At 37.6% G+C, this 19,746-nt stretch overlaps 1 protein-coding gene across 2 annotated transcripts in view; it reads right to left on the bottom strand.

The window, feature by feature from the left end:
• otp (orthopedia) overlaps nt 1-14,975 on the bottom strand; it is a 28,584-nt gene extending 13,609 nt beyond the window's left edge. For both annotated transcript variants that reach the window (XM_068287940.1, XM_068287941.1), the window contains exons 1-4: nt 14,799-14,975; nt 14,374-14,608; nt 4,967-5,283; nt 4,271-4,426 (exon numbers count right to left, since the gene is read on the bottom strand). In XM_068287940.1, coding sequence (XP_068144041.1) covers nt 4,271-4,426; nt 4,967-5,283; nt 14,374-14,404 — 504 coding nt within the window. In that variant the 5' untranslated portion in view covers nt 14,405-14,608; nt 14,799-14,975. The remainder of the gene's footprint in view (nt 1-4,270; nt 4,427-4,966; nt 5,284-14,373; nt 14,609-14,798) is intronic.
• Nucleotides 14,976-19,746: the final 4,771 nt, after the last annotated feature.

Here is a 19,746-nt window from a genome sequence, read left to right as displayed (position 1 = left end):
GCTAGAAAATGTCTGCTAAAAATAAGCTCGTTACCTTTCCCCAAATCAACCCCACCCACAATCCCCATCTCTATTTCTATCTCCATCTCCATCTCCATTCCTCATTCCCATCCCAACACCCACAAGTCCTTGTGTCTTCATCATCTCATTTCTTTTGCAATTTTTGTAGCTGGAGATTTAATAAATTCTACCTTAGATGCCTTTTGTTGTCCTCTTTATTATTATGAAAATATCTTTGTCACTAGCCCGAACCCCCCCACCCTCATTCCCTACTCCTAGGTGACTATTAGATTGAGCTTGGCATCTAAATAAATATTAGACACGAAAAGGAAAGGAAACGCTTTAAATTTCAAGGCCTGTTGAACACTTCACGATAAAAATTTGAATACGGATGTGTTTTTTTGGGTTGGAAAACTTTAAAAGCCCGTAAAGTCCTGTGTTCCATGTCAATTTCATTACGTTCATCAAAATCCGAGTCCTTTAAGACGCCTTTCTTCACTCTTTTGCATGTTCACGAAAGGATCGAAAGGAAATAGCAAATGTTTCATCTCATCAAGATTGAAACAATCGAATACATATCTTAAATAAGAATCATTTTGCTGTCCTCATTAAGAACTCATTGCGTTGCGTTGGCTTTTGCCATTTTAACTCCATGAATTTCTTATGAATTTTATATAACTAATAATTGGGCCAATTTGGAAACCGCAATTCTTTCCCAAATGACCTAAAATAAGAGTTTTCATCGATTTACCTTACAATTAACTAATTACTCAGTGATAAGTGTCAAGCAGTCAATTCGCTACAGTTAATTATTCATTCACAACAATTGCAAATGAGCAAATAATTATTGAAAAAGAAAATGAGAAAATTTTTCAATTACTTGCAAAGAAAGACAGTCGTCAAATTGATCATTGATGGAAATTGGAGCTGAGGTTTGAGATTCTATTCATGACTTTATCTCCATCAAGCCTTTTTGAAATGTTCTTTAAGTCCTTTGGCTGAATACTTCTAATAAACTTTCTCAATGAATACTTCTTATTTACTTATTATCACTGAAACAATATAGCAAATGTAATGTGGACTGTAGTCAAGTCTAAATCAATTAGAAATACTTTTAGAATATGGTTATTAGTTTGGATTCGAAAATAGAAGAATAAATATTGAGTATGATTGAGTGATTGCGAATATATTCGTTTAAGTCAAAACGTAGTTCTTTCCAGGTAGCTTGCTTTTTGTTTTGAATACAAATAAACGTTAAAACTTGTTAAAACGAGTTGATTATAAGGAGTTGGTCACATTAATGAAAAGGTGATCCCGATTATTGTATAAAACTTTGCCAAAGTTGAAAACTTTATCTCATCTGCTTCACCTCATATCTGTAAAGATTATGAATCAAATAAAGTTTATTTTTCTTAAAGGACTCTAACAATAGAATCCTTTAACAGATAACTACCTAGTTACCTGCTTATCCTCATAACATTTCTATTTTTAACTTCACCCCAACGCGCATATTCATAGTTGTCCATTTGATCTGATGTAATTGTCAGTCATGTCGGTTGCCATTGTGAGAATTGGCCGAGTTGCCAGGCAAATTAATCAAGTGAAAAATTCATTTAGGGCACACAGTTTGTTGGCACGTGCTTGGCCGTCGTGCCAATGCCACGCCCTACGCCTTGCTGTACTTTCGTTTAATGTGCAACAAAAACACAAATTTAATAAACAAACCAATAAATGCAAAACATTCCCCAGACCAAACAAAAGGCCCTATGACTCTGAGAGAGAGAGAGAGAGTGTAAAATCATGATAAGTCAATTTTGTGGGACATTTCTTCACCCTGGGAAGGCGGAAAGTCCTGGGAATCCTGCCACCGCCATCCTCCGTCTACAATCTCCTGCTGAGTTGTTCACGTGTTCCGCTGTGTTGAGAGAAATTGTAAGTGACAAACATATTGTCTATAGCCATGGGTGGCGGTCAGGCAAATTGTCAATTGCCAGCTGTGAAAATACAAATTAACAATTGTCCTGCAGGGGTATAATGCCAAAGTCCTTGCTTCCTTTTGGCTTTTAATTTACCCGAAAGAATGCGATTAGACTTAACTAAGCGGATAGTCCGATTTGGGGGGAGGCGGGAAGTCTGCCTAGTTCTTTTATTTTATTAAATTATATTTGTATTTGTATTTGTGTTTGTGTTTGCGTGTGAGACTAAGTTTTTATATCCGAAGAACTGCTTACCGACTGCTCGTTTTGCTCTTTTGGGCTACGTGAGATTCATAACTTATGCACATGACTTGCCATCCAGTGAGGACAGAGAGTGGGAGGGAGAGGTGGGCAGAAAGATTCTCCCCTTTCTTCACTTGCCTTGGCTTTGTGACTTGATTTTCGTGTTAATATGCCCAACATCCTCTTTGGGGGCAATTCGGGGAGTTGGGGCAGAAAATTGAGCTGGAGCCCTGTCTTTATGCCGTCATTAGCCTGAAATCCTTGTAGATTGATTTAGGGCCAGACGTGTGTGTGCATATTAAATGAAAGTTGGACAAGATTTGCAACACTTTCGCTAAACCTAAAAATTCCCAATAAATTTCGGGCGAATGAGCAAGAGCAAGTGACGCTGAGATTGAGAGTAAGAGTGAGAGTGGGCGAACAGCAGGGCCGAACTTAATTTATATGCTAATTTGTTTTAACAAGACAATCCCGAAAACTAATCCAACATGGGCTGACATTCCACTAAGCCGCCAAGAGCAACAACGAAAAATCAAACATTATAGCGTGTTAATGGCAGGGAAAACGGACGAAAAACACACCCCAAACCGGAAAAGAAGAGAAAGGAAAACGGGCACCACATGCATTATCCTCGTGCCCTTGCCCTTGCCCATGCCCTTGGCTCTTCATTCAGTCCGCTTCACCTGCATCATTTGGCATTGTCCTACCTCGACAGTCGGTTAGGGGTGCAGAGAGGGTCGGTGGGGCGGGAAAAAAAACATTAACAGCCAACACTGATACGCAATTATTAAAACAATTTATCAAAGTAGAATATCCGGCAGGGCAAGCCACCATCAGAGCATCAGAGAAGCAACGTCCTGCCCCTCCTCTTTTCTCTTCTTATTCTCCTTCTCATCATCATCGTCAGCAGCATTATTCAACTGAGCTGTCGCCTGAAAGTAGGCAATAGTTTTATCCCCCATTCTATCCTTTGATTTATTTTTTGTTTTTGCTCTGGCATTTGGCTAATTGTTTGGCAGGCAAATAATTCCTGAGGACAAAAGTTTTGGCATTCATTTAAAACCGCAAAACAATTCTCGCAATGCATAGTTTAAGCCAAAACCAATGAAGCACACACATACACACACACACTCACAGAGAGAGTGAATCGAGGGGGACGGTTGGAATTCTCTGCCTCAACAGGAAACGGAAGCTTAAACACAAATTTAATGAAGCAGTAAATTCGATTGTCGCATAAACAAAACCCGCCCCCGACAGGCACCTTCCCCCCCAAAGAAAGGAGCAAAAGTGAGATTCAGAATGGGGAGGAGACATCAAGCCGAACAGCAGGATAATGGCAGTGGCAGTCAACCAGGAAGCTAGAGCAAGCCACAAAAGGATAATGCCCACACATTCACTTTATATGTATGAGTGTCTGTGTGTGTGTTTGTTTGGATGCGGCAAACTTTTACACCGACAGCGACAGTCATAAGTCCACAAAAGGGAGTACTGCGGGGACTGGGAGCACCATCTAAATTTGACTTTATGTGCTTTAATAAAGTATAATTTTTGGACGCTTAAATACTCCGTCGCGCCTTCTCTTTCAGTGCAGGACTCAAATGGGCTTTCCATTAACTGTTGAGCTCTGAATTAAAGCTGAGAAAGAAACAGGGAAACTTTGTTATGATATCAGGAATACGGATGACAATTGGGAATGAATTCGAAATGAATGTAGAATATGTCCTTTAAAGCATCACTCTATAACTATGCGTTAATGTCTATACTTTCCACTGGTTGAAACCACATTTTAACTGTCCAGTTGAGTTCATGGGGTTCATGGGGTACTCTCAGTCTCGTGTCTTTGAATCTTTTGTCGATTTGGCGGTTTTGTGCAACATCAGTTAAAATGTCATGTTGCAGGCTTAACTGAAACTGCTGCCAAACTGTCATTCCACATGCCACATGGAGGTTCACTTAGTTCGATGACGACGGACAGCTAATCAGCGATGCGGAAAACCGCGAAAACAAAGCCGCAGCAAAGTTTCTCGACGGAAAAGGGCTAAAGGACTCACCTGGACCCGGGACTCAGTTAGGCCAATGCGCATGGCAATCTCCTCGCGCATAAATATATCCGGATAGTGGGTCTTGGAGAAGCATCGCTCGAGTTCGTTCAACTGGGCCGGGGTGAAACGAGTGCGATGGCGTTTCTGTTTGTTTTTATCCAGATGCTGCAACAGATAGAGAGAGAGAAAGAGACGAGATCATGATGGGATGGGGCTAAAACAGTTGGCCTACAACACTAATATTCAACATTCAAACTATATCGAACTACTACAAACTAATAGTATCTATATATGTATGTATGTATATATCTATTTAAGAACAGGGTTACGGGGTTACAGATTAGAAGTACAATAGAGTTTCTAAGGTCTACATATGGAGATAAATCAAATCACACTTACTTTTTTTTTTATTATTATTATTAATTATTGATAGTATTCATTGCACATTTAATTGATTCATTACACAATTCAATACACACACATTCACATTTTTGGATTTGGATTATTTTTGAGATCGAATTGGGTTTTGGTTTGTATTTGTATATATTTTGTGTATTTTTTTGGTTTTCGTAGAAAGGAATGGAAAAAACATCGAAAAGAACATGGATTATTAAAAAATAGTTTTAGCAAATATTCTTACTAAGGCCGGATGATTTAGTAGAACTTGTTTATAATATGCTGTTTTGCCAACATATATATTCTCACCTGATCCTGTTGTTGCATGTTGTTGTTATTGTTGTTGTTGTTGCTGTTGCTGTTGTTATTGTTATTGTTGTTGTTGGTATTGTGATTGCTGCCAGCGGCAGATAAAGGATTGGAATTATCGCATAAACTGCCAGTGATATGAAGTCGTGCCACACCGCCAATACTAGGACCACCACCTGCACCACCACCGCCGCCGCCTGGACCACCAGCACCGCCAAGATCGGCTATATTTGGAGCACCAGGCAATTGGCCAAAACTATTAACGCCAGCATGCAAAGCGGTTAAAGCTGCCTTGGGTAAATCACAATCCTTGGGGCCTAACAAAGATGACGATATCGTGGCATTAGTTTAAATCAATTAATCAACTCAAATGGTTCGGTATATAGCTTTAATCCCCACCCGATCCTAAGCCACTTTCCATACTTTGTTTATTAAGCTAGTGACTTATTAAAATCAAGCTTCAGTGTTTACATTTAAAATACATTAACTTTTTTTGTTCACATTGTTTAATAAGTTAAACAAACAAACGGCAAAGACTTCAGCTCAGCAAACAGACAAAAACTGAACAAGAGGCTAAAACCAAGAACCGTGAAGGCTTTTCGCCTTTGGTTTAGTACTTGTCAAACTTAGTTAATAGATAAAGATTTCAATTGTATATTTAATATAAAATACAAGTAAATTGTTTGCCTTGAAGAGGCTTTCCGAGGAGTAAGTGAAATATACCCATTAATAGGAAAGAAATCACACTTTTTATACTCTTGCAAAAAGGGTATATTAATTTTGGTCAGAAGTGTGCAACGCATAGAACGAAGCATCTCCGACCATACAAAGCATATATATTCTTGATCAGCACGACGAGACGAGTTCAAATAGCCATGTCCGTCCGTCCGTCTGGATCAACGCAAACTCCTCCTAGACCGTAAGAGCTACAGAGCTGAAATTTTGCACGTAGGCTTGTAGGATCGGACCACTATATCATATAGCTCCCATACAAACTTCAAAGTCACGAACAGTGACTTTTCTCAATAACTTCGTTATTTTCTGCGCTATTATCGTGAAAGAGTTTATTACGCCTATAAACTACTGTGCCAAATTTGATCAAGATCGGATGACTATATTATGTAGCTCCCATAGGAACGATCGGGCGAAAACAGTGACTTTTGTAAATAACTTCGTTACTCTTAACGTGATTGCTTTCAAATTAAACATTTCTTAATTTTATATATCTGTTAATGACTGTGCCAAATTTGATAAAGATCGGGTGACTATATCATATAGCTCCCATAGGAACGATCGGTGAAAAACAGTGACTTTCATCAATATCTTCGTTATTTCCTATGATTGTAGGCCATTCTTTCGCAAACATAAGCCTTTTTAGATAAAACGTTCTTCCACTTTAATGGCTAATAGGTAAGGAAAGAGTTGCCAAAAAAGTTGCAAGGGTATACAAACTTTGACGCGGTCGAAGTTAGTCCCGGCCCTCTGGTTGTTTTTAGAATGGATTAATCTTCAAATCTCAAATGGTTAGTAAGTCAATTAGCTAGTTCATAGAAAAGATTCAACTATTTTGCCCTAAAACAAACACTTAATATTGGTTAAGATTATTCATTTTCAGTTGAAAATTCAAGTTGTGATTAACTAGATAGTATTGATTATCTGCTAAAAACAAGAGCGGTCACCTTTACCCAACCAATTATTTCTATAATATATCGAAGGTGTCGATTTCAATGGCGAATTTCTGCAGCTAAAAGTTGTTGAACAGATTTTAACTAACTTGATCCCTAAATACTTGTAATGACAATTCACTCTATATATAAATTACTTCTAGTATCCAAAAACATATACTAATTGTAGGTATATATACTAATTCCGAAAGCACATGATGAACTATGATAAAGTTACTTCAAGTGGCGCGCTTTAAATATTTAGTTTCACTTGTAATTTATTTTGTTTATCTTTTGAATAAAATGTAGTTTAAGTTAATTATTTTTGGGAATTTTCTTTTGCATTGTCTGCTTTCTTTTTGTGTTTTCCTTGGTCTTTGGCAAGGTCATGACTGAGTGAAATTTTTGTGGTTTCTTTTATAAATTATTTTTAATTATTTAGAGATATTTGAGTTGAAATTTCACTATTTATCGCACACTCACAAAAACTGATTTTCCGTTACGTATATATATATCTTTGTGTACATATATATAAAGACAATTTCTATTGTCGTGCGTACAAAATGACGAACGATGTTGCGTATTGCTCGAACCGAACTAACTGCGGCGATCGGATTGAATTGAATTTTTCAACAACCTGTCATTCAAAAACCAACGAAAAAAAGATGCCAAAAACAGTAACAACACAAGTGAGAGGGAGAGAGAGAGAGAGTGTGAGAGAGAGAGAGAGCTAAATCTCAACTGAGGTGCGATACAACGCACGAACACAAATACAGTAACAGATACGGATACAAATGCAATAGCTGGAGATACAGATACATTTCGAATGCTAACCCCTTTTTTTTCATTTTCTCAATTTTTAACCCTCTATGTAACGTACGCTTTGGTTGCACAACAACAACACGGACTACTACTTGTTACAACAACATCAAATACAAACATTTGTTGTTGCCGTTGCCAATGGAGTGGGTTGACTGGGCTAGTGCCTCATCTCCGTCGTCGTTGTCGTCGTCGATGTCGATGTCGAAGTCGGAGGCTCAAACGCTCGGAGACCTCATCTCTTGGAATTTTTAACATATACGTGTGAGAGAGACTCAATATCTCAGTCCGTGTCTGTCTATCTGTCTGTCTGTCTGTCTGACTGACTGACTCGAACTCTTTTTCTTCTCTGTTGTTGTTTTTTATTCGACTCTGCTACAAGTTAAACATTTACTCATCGCCAGTTGATGCGAACTCTTGCCTCTCCATACAATAACCTTTTCGGGATGCCCACCCCTCCATCTCCTCATCCCCCTCCTCCTCCACCTACTACTACTGCGTCTCCTCCGTGTCACCTGTCGATGTTGTCATGATACTCATTTAATTATGCACAACTCTGCGATTTCTCAGTGTGTGTGTTTGCCAAAGTGAAGGTGTGTAGGCGGAAAAGTGTGCAATTTCCATTGAAAGCAAAAACCCAAAAGAAAATCGAAGAAACGGAAACTTATTTGAGATCAGTTCACTTCTGTTCTCTTCTGTTCTGTGCGGTCAGTTGCCTTTGATGTGTAAGACAAACAAGGCTTTCAATGATTTTTATTGTTTCGAAATGGACTTGTTAAAATTTCGGTAACTTCACAAGGAGTGATTGCTGCTGCACGTGATGTCGCTGCCGATGCAGGCCAATCAACAGGTTTCTTTTTTATCTCCACCTTGCCATTTAGTTAGAAGTTTTGCTTGTTGGCTGCTGACGCCACATAAAAATCCAAATTAAACATCAACAAATCCAAGTGAAGAAGAAAAAAAACGCTTTCCAACGACATTCCCGCCCATATCTGATATACATATGTGTATGGACGTGTGTTGTTGTTGCACAGTTCACTCGCTTTTAAAGCGTTACCAGCAAAGTGCTAATTTTTACACATACACCCAGAGCGGCTACTGTTCATTAGCAATTTTTTGCCTCCCTTTGGTAGTCATAGTAGAAGTGGTGGCAGCAGCAGCAGCAATCCGTCCCCAATAGTTACTCGCCCCAAGCTCCATCCTCCATCATCATCATCGCCGTCGTCATCATCAGAAGTAGAAGAGCAATCTGTGCGTTTGTCAAACAAACAAGCCGAGGGGAAAGGTATGTCTAAGCTTGCAACCAGTGGCAAGTTGTAACTGTAACTTGATTGAGTGCTCACAGCTGCCACTCCAGCTCTGGGCATCATCATCATCATATTTTTAGAGCATTACGCAGAAGCCAGCAACCCGACCGACCCAGACTTGAGTCACTCCGCTCGTGATTAGTAAATTTAAGGCGCGGTGTTAGGTGCTATGTATCTACTTCCATCTTGCAGCCACTGCCATCAGTGGCTACAGATACGACTGAAGGTACACAGCGATAGCTTCAGACTCATCATCAATTCATCTCCTAAATTCACGCTCGATGGCAACATCTCAAATACTCCAAAGAAGTGCGACTTTTAACATTCAACTGTGCCAATGCCCAGTGGGCCCAGTGGGGCTCATCTTACTTTTTGCCTGCCTTCCTTCTGTTTCCCATCGAAATCACGTTTTGGCTTTTACTTTGGTCAGTTTTGGGTTTTCGGGGGGTTTCACAAAAATAACGCCACTTCTCGAAATCGCACTCCTCTCTCACAATCTCCTCTATCTCTCACTCGTTTCCCCTGCCCCAATCTTGCTCTCCACTTGCCTCCAACTTGAATGTTTTTACAGTTGTAACACATAAATATGAAAATATCAAATGTCCGCTTACTATATATTTATTTTCCCTAGCCAAAGAGACGTTACTTGACCAGCGTATTACGCAACTCCCCAAGAACTTGACATTAAATCTAGATTAAATGCTGAACAATCTTCAAGTTCATACAACATATATCCTGATTCTTTTGAATTAGGACTTTAATTTTGAGGCAGTTGACTCTTTCAAGTGAATAGCTTCACATTTTGACTTAACTCATTTTCAGATCTCGGTGCAGATGTTGGCTATAAGAATCGATCTTGGTTAATGGTAAAATATAGTTCCTATTGGCCATCTATCTACATATGACAAAGGCAAGTTTATCAACTTTTTGTTTTAAGTTTCAAGACACAGTCAATGCCTCAATTTGGCTTTTGTTCTGCTAATATGGGCCAAGTTATTCACACATCTCTTTAAAAAGATATATTATATAGATTGTAAGCTCTCTGAAGTAAGCCACCTAGATCCATTATGGACCTGACTGAAAAGAGAAGAGGGAGAGTAAGAAGACTTAAGCGGTCCTAAGAAATTTATATGGTAACTTTATTTAGACCAAATATGATAATCTTCCTCTTTATAAGGTCCACAATTTATTGAGTTTATTTGATGCATTCATCAGATTTGGGTTAGTAATCAAAGAGTTTCGGAGATGGGTGACTAATTAAGCGGATGTCATCATATTCACTCATTTTTAAAGGGAGAGATGAAACATTTTTGGCCTAATCAGTTGGCCAAAATGTTTGATGGCCATGTTTATTTCAGTTCGTCTAATGTTGTCTAATTGGACACCATCATAAGCATAATCATCATTATAGTGATAACATTCGAATCAATCATATATGTGCACCTAATTTGCTTAGGTCCAAAGCACAACAACACACACACACACACACCACACCGTCCACTATTTGCAGAAACGTGAATTAGAACGCATGGAAAACGGCCATTTTAGTTTCGAAACGAAACGAAACGAACGAACGAACTGAAAACCGCACAAAGCGATTAATTAATTAAAATTGGCAAACATGAATTTATCGCGCAAGCAATTTGCACAATTTGCACAAATCAGTTTGTGTCTGTTTTTCGTGCGCGAAATGCAAAATATCGTGTGAGCCACAAAATATATGGGCCTAAAGGCCTATCTCTCTCCGACTCTCTCTCCTTCTATCCTTCTCTCCTATCCGGGCACCCAGAATCCCAGCTATCCAGCTATCTCTATGGGTCGTCAGATGCATGCACACTGTGCATAATTATTGAAATTTGGAAATTGTGCGGTTTTTAGGCCGGGCTGGCAGTCTGGATGGTTGGTTGGTTGGTTGGTAACCGCAAAACAGGGAACTGAATTCAGCAGCAACCGCAAAACATTTCGATACAAACGGTTTTCAAAAGCGGTGGGCCATAGATGCGGGGTGATAGTGGAGGGTGGAGGGCACAATAGGCACATATTTCACTAGCGCAGAATACCGCAAAAATGCCAATGCACGAAGAGGAAGAAGGAGAGCGGGAGGCCAAGTGGGTGCTAGGCAAAGTCTGCTTAAATTACAAATGCAATCATCAAATTAATTTAATTAATCCGAGGTATATAAAATTGTTGCCCTTCTTCTCTGTTCTCCCTCGAAATGTTAATAAAATGCGATTTAAGTTTTTCGCGACATTCGCAGAATATGCAAATTAAATGACTCAGAAAGATAGAGATGAAGCAATAGAGACAGAGAGAGAGAGGGAGAACTTTTTGTATTTCCTTTTTTGCGCCTGTAAATTGTTCTTAATTGTGGCAAGTCTGAGCCCAAGCCCCAAGCTCCAATCTGCTCCCTTCCCTGGAAAAACCTCAATATGCAAATTTTGCCCTTCTGTTGCTTCTTTGCATAGTTTTTTTGTTGTTGTTTATGTGGTGGCGGACTCCGAAAAGGCTTAGGAAATTTATTATGGCCAGACTCTGTGGTGAAACAGCTAGCAAAAGGATTTCAAAAAAGGATTATTTTTTGTATATTTTGAGGCGCAGTGCGAAACATTGATATTTATGGGTTAAAAACAAAAAAAATGACTTTAGCACAAAGTAAAAATCGACTGCAAATGTGCCTCAAATAAACTTGCCTAATGGAACTATAAACCATTAGATCTGTTAAGTGAGAATAACATTGATGGACTGCTCAAATCAGTGAAATGAGAGATGACAGATGGAAATTTCATCAACTATAAAAGAAGGCCACAAAAGATTTCTAAAGATCTTCTAGAACTATGTATATAAATAATAGTTGGGACTAAGTATATCATGTTCATACTTCATATAACTCATCGAAGTATATAAAGTGATTTTGATAATCCAATAAACTCTGAGATATCCTTACCGTTATCTATTTTGTTCCAATCCTTAACTAGCTAAGCTGTTTCTTGTCTTCGTTTCGATGTTTGTTTAGTTTTTTTCCGATAAAAAATTTAGAGTTCCTCCTAATCAATATATGTTTAAGGTAATTTATGCAATTCATTCAAAAGTTACCTCAAAAAGAATCAAATCACTTGATAAAAATGTAAGTCCATGTTATTAAAGAACTTAAAAATGTAATCGACTGATGTTTGAAACTTTTCTAATACCTATATGGATAAGTCTACTGCTTTGAGGCACTTATCATATATTTAATTAACAACTTCAAAAGCGGTGGGCCTTGAATGAGGTGGAGGGCAGAGGGCAATAGGCACATAATTCGAACATGAATTTACAAATTTCTAGCTAAAATGATTTCATGAATTATATAAGATAAGTGTCCTGCAAGATCCTGGCTATCAAAATAAAAGGTCTTTCAATTTGGATCAAATTTAGTCATCTATGTATATAAAATTCTCGTGTCACAGTTTTCGTTGTCATACTCCTCCGAAACGGCTTGACCGATTTTGATGAAATTTTTTGTGCCAATCCGGTATCTATAAGATTCGGCCAACAACTATTTTTCACCATTCTACGATCAACGCTTAGTTTTTAATAATCATTTTTCCTCTCCGGTCGATAACTGATCAATCGTAATTGAATTAGCTGTCACTTTTTTCATTATTAAATAATTTCATTCATTCTATTCATGTATGTTTTGTACGGTGAGCAGTGCCAGGAAAACTCAAAGGGGCTGATTTCAGCAGAAGAACAAATCCAGCAACAAAATACTGATGCACGTGTCAGAGTGGTGCAAGAGCCAGAAGATACACGAGCTGAACTCAAAAAAGTCAGAAGATTAGAACAACGACATCGAGCATTTATATCTGATTCATTCCTGCGTCTAGCATTCCAGTATGAGCCCGATATTGAAAGTGGTAACTGGTGCTATGGACAAGGAGTGTCCGCATTGTCACGCTCTGAAATGAGCCAGCTGGGATGTGTATACCTGAAATTTAAACACAACCTGAACCATTGAACGGCTTACTTATCGGGCACGGATCCACATTCTAACGTGTTCCTGAAGTCAATTCGAAGATTCAATTCATGCTTTCAAATGCCGGGTCTACTACTTAGTATCAATATTAAAACAAATTAGAGCCAGTAGATTTCAAGACATCGATGATTACATTGACTTGCCTTTAGTTCAAAATGCTTCATCACATTCAAACAAAAACTGAATATTTAAAAACATTCATTTTGAACTCTTCGCTTTGAAATCCAAATTAAGGAAATGTCGCCATTTGTTCAAATTTTGCTTATAGAAGCACTCATCAGTTCAGAAATTTCAGCTGGAATATATATCAAACACTTAATAGTATTCCAAATAGAAAAGAGAAGGCTTTCTATTCCATAGACTTTAATTGAATTCTTGTTTTGAATCTTCTTAGAAATTTACAAAAACATGAACTCTTAAAGAAGTATATAAAACGTTTTTATGTTAACTAAACATTTAGTTAAATGACAATTCGAATCGGCATAAAAAATAATTTTTGAAATAAAGTAAATAAATTCAAACTATTCGCTTATTGTTGTCATTGGTTTCAATTTGATTTTTTTGTTTGTTTGTATTGACTATGAAATGAAATATGTTCACTGCCGATATTTGCAATTGTGTGGGAATTACTATGGGAAAAATGCATTGAGTATACGCAGTGTTGTGCGCCACCAGCAGCAGCAGCAGCAGAGAAAACTTGTATATGAAAAATGGCAATAAATTAATAAAAGTAATTAATTACTTTGAGAAAGAACAGAAACCCAGGCACAGGACATGAGAGCGCGAAAGGGAAAGAGATAGAGAGAGAGAGACAGATATAGTGGGTGCAAGTGAATGGTTGATAAAAATTGAATAAAAAAAAATGCCGCGCAACATAAATTTCTCATGTTGGCAGTTGCAGAAAAATGCAGTTGGCTGATTGCCCTTGCCTTTGCCCTTGCCCTTGCTGTTGCTGTTGCTACAGAAATTGATTGCCAAAATTGAAAGTACTTGAAAAATTATCAACAATGTGGTAGAAAAAAGCGATTATATTAATGTGAATGAATTCGAATGTACATTTTGATATGAATATATATATGTATATACTTTGATAATTATGTGTACAATGTACAAATGTAATTTACAGCACAATTTGCGGCATATTTAAAAGAGCAATTATGGCAATTAACACACAGTCAGTCCAAGCGATTCCAATCCCAACCCGCACCCACTCATCAATGATGATGATGATGTCGATGTCCAACTTGGTGGTGATGATGATGAGAAGCGCCGAGTTAGTTAAATATACAACTTAATTATTGCTAAATGCATGCGACACCAAGCGCCAACTGTTTAGACGGCTCAATTATAGGCCATTTAGCAGAATCAATCGGACTCAAAGGCAATCGGCAATCGGAAGTAACTACTACTCGGAACGTATGCCAAAGAAATTAGTTTAATTATAGCCAGAGCGGATGGTTTAATACACATATTATTATATATTAGCGTAATTCACTAGCCGATCTTAATTACGACATTTAACCACCTCTCCCTCTCCCCCTACCACTACCTCTCCCTCTCCCTCTCATATTTACATATGAATAAATAAAATATAGTACTTACCCAGCACATTGGCCCCAAGATTGTTCAGCATGTTTGCCGAAAAGTTTCTTATCGATAACGTCGACAGTTTGTCTGTGTTTTTTGTCTTCAATTTGATTGAATTGCTGAATTGTTTTATTCAGTTGATTCCCTTTTCCCTTTGCAAGTTTCGTATACTTAGTCGTCTATCACAGTGTGTTATCAGAACATTCTCAGATATATAGTTAGTTACATTCTGAGCAAATCAGATGAAAATCTGCAAGTTGGAGTTAAATCGTTAGGTATGTATATATATATATGCAAAGCGACGGCAATTTCTGTTCACTCTCCCTCTTTTTGTCTTGTGGTCTAAATCGATAAACAAACCAAAAAACATTTCCCTTTCAATAACCGCAAAATGTCTTGATTCTTACAACACTTTTATTGTCAGGCTGTCTGCCACTTACCTTGATTTCCCCTCACCCAAGTTGGCTATTCAGGCTGGAGGACTGAGGGGGGTTTTGGGGCGGTGTCTCAGACTGCAGATTAAGTCCAGACGACGACGATGACAAAGGCAATCAAATTGCCATAGTAAAAATTAATTAAATGCCTTGACCATAAAAAAGCCAAAGAAATTAAATCGAAGTCACTTGGCCGGAAGTTGAAAAGTTTCCTTCTTGCCACGCAACACACACACACACATGCTCACTCTAACACACACACACGCACACACACACACACACGCTGAAACACAGACAACACGCAATAAAACGGAAGTTGTATCGTTTATTGATGAAATGTTTGACCAACTGACAGCTGGACACAGTCCTCAATACACTTATGTATGTATGTGGGGATTACTTTCTTTTGATTTGAACTTTTTTGTTTTCCGCTTTTGACCTTAAGTTACTTTCTTTGTTACTTAATTGATTTTCTTTTCGGGATCACACAATTTCACTTGTTTATCTTTCGTGTTATATGTATAGGCAAATTTTTAGTCGGTTTGCATTTTTTTTTTTGGCGACGGCATTCATTTCACACAAATTTCTATTCAGTTTGCTGTGAATTGCTCTGAATTGGCGACGGGAACGGAATGGAACGGAAAACCGCGTAACGCTTCCTTAGCGGACTCGCTTGCATTTGAAAGCAAGTGCGAAAAAATCAAAATCAAAACCGAATCGACTCCGCCATCATCATCATCATCATCATCATGGGGATGATGACGATGATAGTGACGATGATGATGGTGATGATGATAAGAACAACAACCTGCCCTGCGCACTGACAATGCCTTCAATGAACCAACTGCACCCGCTTCCACCCCCTTGGACAACAATCGACGGGTAGTAAGCTGTCTCAGTGTCGTTTTATCTGGCTTCTGTGGGTTATCTCTTTTGCATTGATTTGCCCAAAAGGAGAAAAGAACAACAATATATACACGTATATGCATGTGTGTGTGTGTGTGTGTGTGTGTGTGCGGCCATAATGGACGCAATTGGTTGCACTAGCTGACTCGCTCTAACCTCTGGCTGCTCTGAGAGCCATTTGGCCCATTGCTTGCCGCTGATTGGCTCTTCAATCTTCCCAGCCTGCTGATTGGCTGATGCCAAAAACTTGTTCACAGTAGCATAACAGCTGGCTGTAAGGACTTCGATAGCGATGTTGTGGCAGGGTCCTTGCCGCAACTATCGATAAATATATCAATCGATAAACCAGCCCCCATACACTCGAAGAAAAAAGACCAAGTCAAGCAATGAAAAGTTTCCTTTCCTTCATGGAAAGATAGTTTTATTAAACAATTCATTCTTTTAACTTTTGTTTTTATATTGTGGGTTTCTGTGGCATCCATGGTGGTGGAAAATTGTGGAATTTTCAGGTTTTCATGTTGCCAGAGCAGCCGAGAAGCGCGTGGCTTCCTGTCTCTATCTATGTATATTTGCCACGTGCCAGTCGGTCGGTCGCTCGCTCGCCTGTTCACCTGTTGTCGTTTATTAGTTTCTTCCCCTTGTTCGCAGGAATTTGATAATATTTTGCATGCTGCACAAATGTCGAATTAGCCAGACAAAGAATGTCCCCGTCAGAACCAAATGAACGAAATGTCATGGCAACCGCGCAATTCAAAGGGACAGCCACAGCAGCGAGTCCCTTTAGCTTACTTTTTTGATATTCTCTCCATCATATTCCGTCACGACCCAGCTGCCACTTATGAAGCTGGCCATCATCTACCTTTCTTCTTATTTTTTATCAGTGTTTTTTCCTCTCTTTCCATTTCTTAGATACACACACACACACACATATATGTACATACATACATGAGATATGAACGCGGGGCGTTAATTGAAAACTCAAAGCAGAAAGACCACAAAAAAGTGTCTGTACAGCAAACAAAAATCAGATACAAGTAAAACTGGAAAGGGGTGTCGTTGGTCAGGGGTGGGGGGCCACAACGTTCAAAAAAAATATCAATTTGTCAGCCATAATGATGACTGTACAGTGTGCACCAAGGTCTTTACTTCGGTTTCCAAATAAGTTCGATATGTATCTCCACCCACTTTGGGCCAACTCAGATCATTTGGTAAGGGTTCTGGACCAATTTCTTTCAATTTAACCAAATCGCAACTCCAAAATACTCATAAATCTGGGCATAATTATGCTAGAATCAACTAACTAGATAGTTAGGCAAGTCAAAAGTTAGTTTATCTACTATATAGATATCCCCGAGCAGTCATATATATCATCTTAATAAACAATTTACTTTCTACTTTAATATTTTCTATTAGGCCAAGAAATTGTTTTATATTGTCTGATATTGTTAAGGAAATTTTGAAATTGGTTAACTGATTACTAAACATTTTTGTCAGTTTTTTTTAGGATAAACTCTTTAATCTTGATCTTTGGGAGTTTTCTTTATTTGGGAATAGGAATTGGTTAAAGGACAATATCCTTAAGGCTCTAATAACAACCTTTCGCAACTCAGCGGAAGTTAAAGAAAACAAAATACATATTCTAAAACTATATACTAATGTAATGTAATAATAATACGACACATAACACAATTTTTAATTATGGAAGATTTTGACCTTGAAACTGTTTTTTTGACCCCTTTTAAATGACATCCGCCAACGAAAAAAACTGTCTAAATCAAAAACTTGATAATGGTATGTAAAATAATTATTAATAGTTTCAAAACAATTGGTTCATTAGTTTTCCAAAAAAATCTCTGGTTACCAATACCAAAAAATCTAGTTTGGAAAAAGACGCGCTTTGGATTTCGTTATATATTCTGCTTGATCGATCAAACTGGGCTTGGGTAGCTCATGAATGAGTGAGCCAAAATGAATGGCTCACTGAACTGAGCCACTGAGCTTGGTCCTTCAATATGGCTCATTTTGGCTCACTAGCTCATTTTGACTCAATAGTTCAGTTGTGCTAACTAGCTCAGTTTTGCCCACTGAGCCATAAGGCTCATTTCGCGTTCAATGAATGGATCTCAAAGAATGTTTATTTTGTTTTTAATTTTCTGTTATATTTTATCTTAACATTTTGTTAAATTCCCAATGAAGGGAGCTAAAAAATATATTTTTAATTAAAAGTTTGTTCTGCTAGCTCAAAGAAAAAAAAATTTTAAAATATGTAATATTTTTAAATGGCTTAAAATGTAATGTATTTTACTATCGGGTCATGAGCTATCAGCAAGTGAGCCAGTGAGCCAAACGAGTGAGTTGGCTCACTACGGAAAAAAAGAATGAGTGAGCCAGTTCACCTCGATGAGCTGCATTTACCCAAGTCTAGATCAAACATATTAATCGGGTTTTCTTTAAATTTGTTCGGAAATATACATTTCAACATTCTAAAATTTTACTGGTCTATTCTACCAATCACAATATATAATATATAAAATCAACTGGGTAATTTTTTAATCAAATTTAAACAATTTTGATTTTTCTCATTTCTCATATTAAGATTGTTAAGAGTTATGCCTCAATTGAAATAGTGAAATTTTAAGTTTTTATATTATTATTACATAAAAATATTAAAAATTGTTTAATTAGATTAAAATTTGAGTTTGAGTTTAATGTGAAAATTGAAAAACTACCGTATTACTTATATTTTCTGAACATTAATATGATTGATCGAGTGGACGGGATTCGGGTCTTAAAATCAAATAAGCATAGCTTCCATATTTGTGTTAAATTTTTTTTTTTGAAAGTAAATTTAGTTAATGTCTACGAATTTGGGTGATACTAAGCCGTTAATTCTCAATGGAGTCAAAATCTTGGAAAAAAAATGTGAACAAAAGGCCAAAAGAAAGTCACGAAGAGCTGAGACACAAGGAAATGTTTTTTGTATCTCACGAGTTCTGTCCAGCCATTCTTGGATATTTAGGAATGGTTTCGGATAAGCAAATAATACGAAGCTGAAAAGATCAGCCCGCTAATTAGAATATTATTTCAGAACAGAAATATTCTCCATACCACAATTGAACTGCTAGCAGACTAAAATATTTTAGCTGACGTTGACGCAGTACGTTCAAGTGGCTCCTTCGACACCAGGATAAGGCCTTCTACGCGCGAGCCCAAGCAGATAACTGACCACCTCCCATCCGACCTACCGAGGGGTGAACCCATATAACACACGGCACAAAACGCGTGGACAAATACACAATAGAAAAAACAGACAAACAAATAATACTATAGCTATCTATTAACTAAATAGGAAAGGATAGATGTTTTAGGTATATTAATTGAAGACTCTGAGCCGATTACAGGGAATAGAAGGGAATAGAAGGATGTAATCAGAGCAGAGGACCCTAAAAGGTTCATGCATGGCATAGTTAGAAGAACAACGACTAAGGGATAAAGGTATAATAGGATGTCTACTAATAATGATCAACTTGATCTGGCAATATTCGCTTTGTTGAGATTAATTTTGAAAAGTTTATTTTTTTTTATTATGTTTGTTTAAACAAGAAATAAAGAATCGTGAAAATATCTCACTTAAGTGTTGAGATTTTTTATTAGAGCTTTCAATTGAAGTGCCATCACGACGATAGGGTATTACCCATGGAAGGTTTTATGTCAACTACTCAACTACTACTACTTGTTTCTTAAAATAGAACTAACAAACTGACTACTGCTAAGTAACTGCCTCAGTTTGTCCTTGAAAATGACACCTTTGACTTGTTCTGTCTTCTTTTTCATTCATTTGACAATATTCAGGCAAATTTCCCAATTCGATTTCAATTTGAAAACTTTGAAATCAAATTTTTATATTCTTTTCTCTTTTCGTTACAGGTTGATGTGGGTTTTGAATAAAGTGTTTAAAAATAGAGTCCAGTACTATGTAAACGACCCAAGTGCTTCAAAACGAAAAACTAGAAAAACGTCTTAAACTATGACTATAGATTTAGATGGG

The sequence above is a fragment of the Drosophila tropicalis genome, unplaced genomic scaffold (genome assembly GCF_018151085.1).
Source record: "Drosophila tropicalis isolate 14030-0801.00 unplaced genomic scaffold, ASM1815108v1 contig_573, whole genome shotgun sequence".
NCBI lineage: Eukaryota > Metazoa > Arthropoda > Insecta > Diptera > Drosophilidae > Drosophila > Drosophila tropicalis.
The sequence above is the reverse complement of the archived record's forward strand: the minus strand, read 5'-3'. Positions and strand labels throughout refer to the sequence as shown.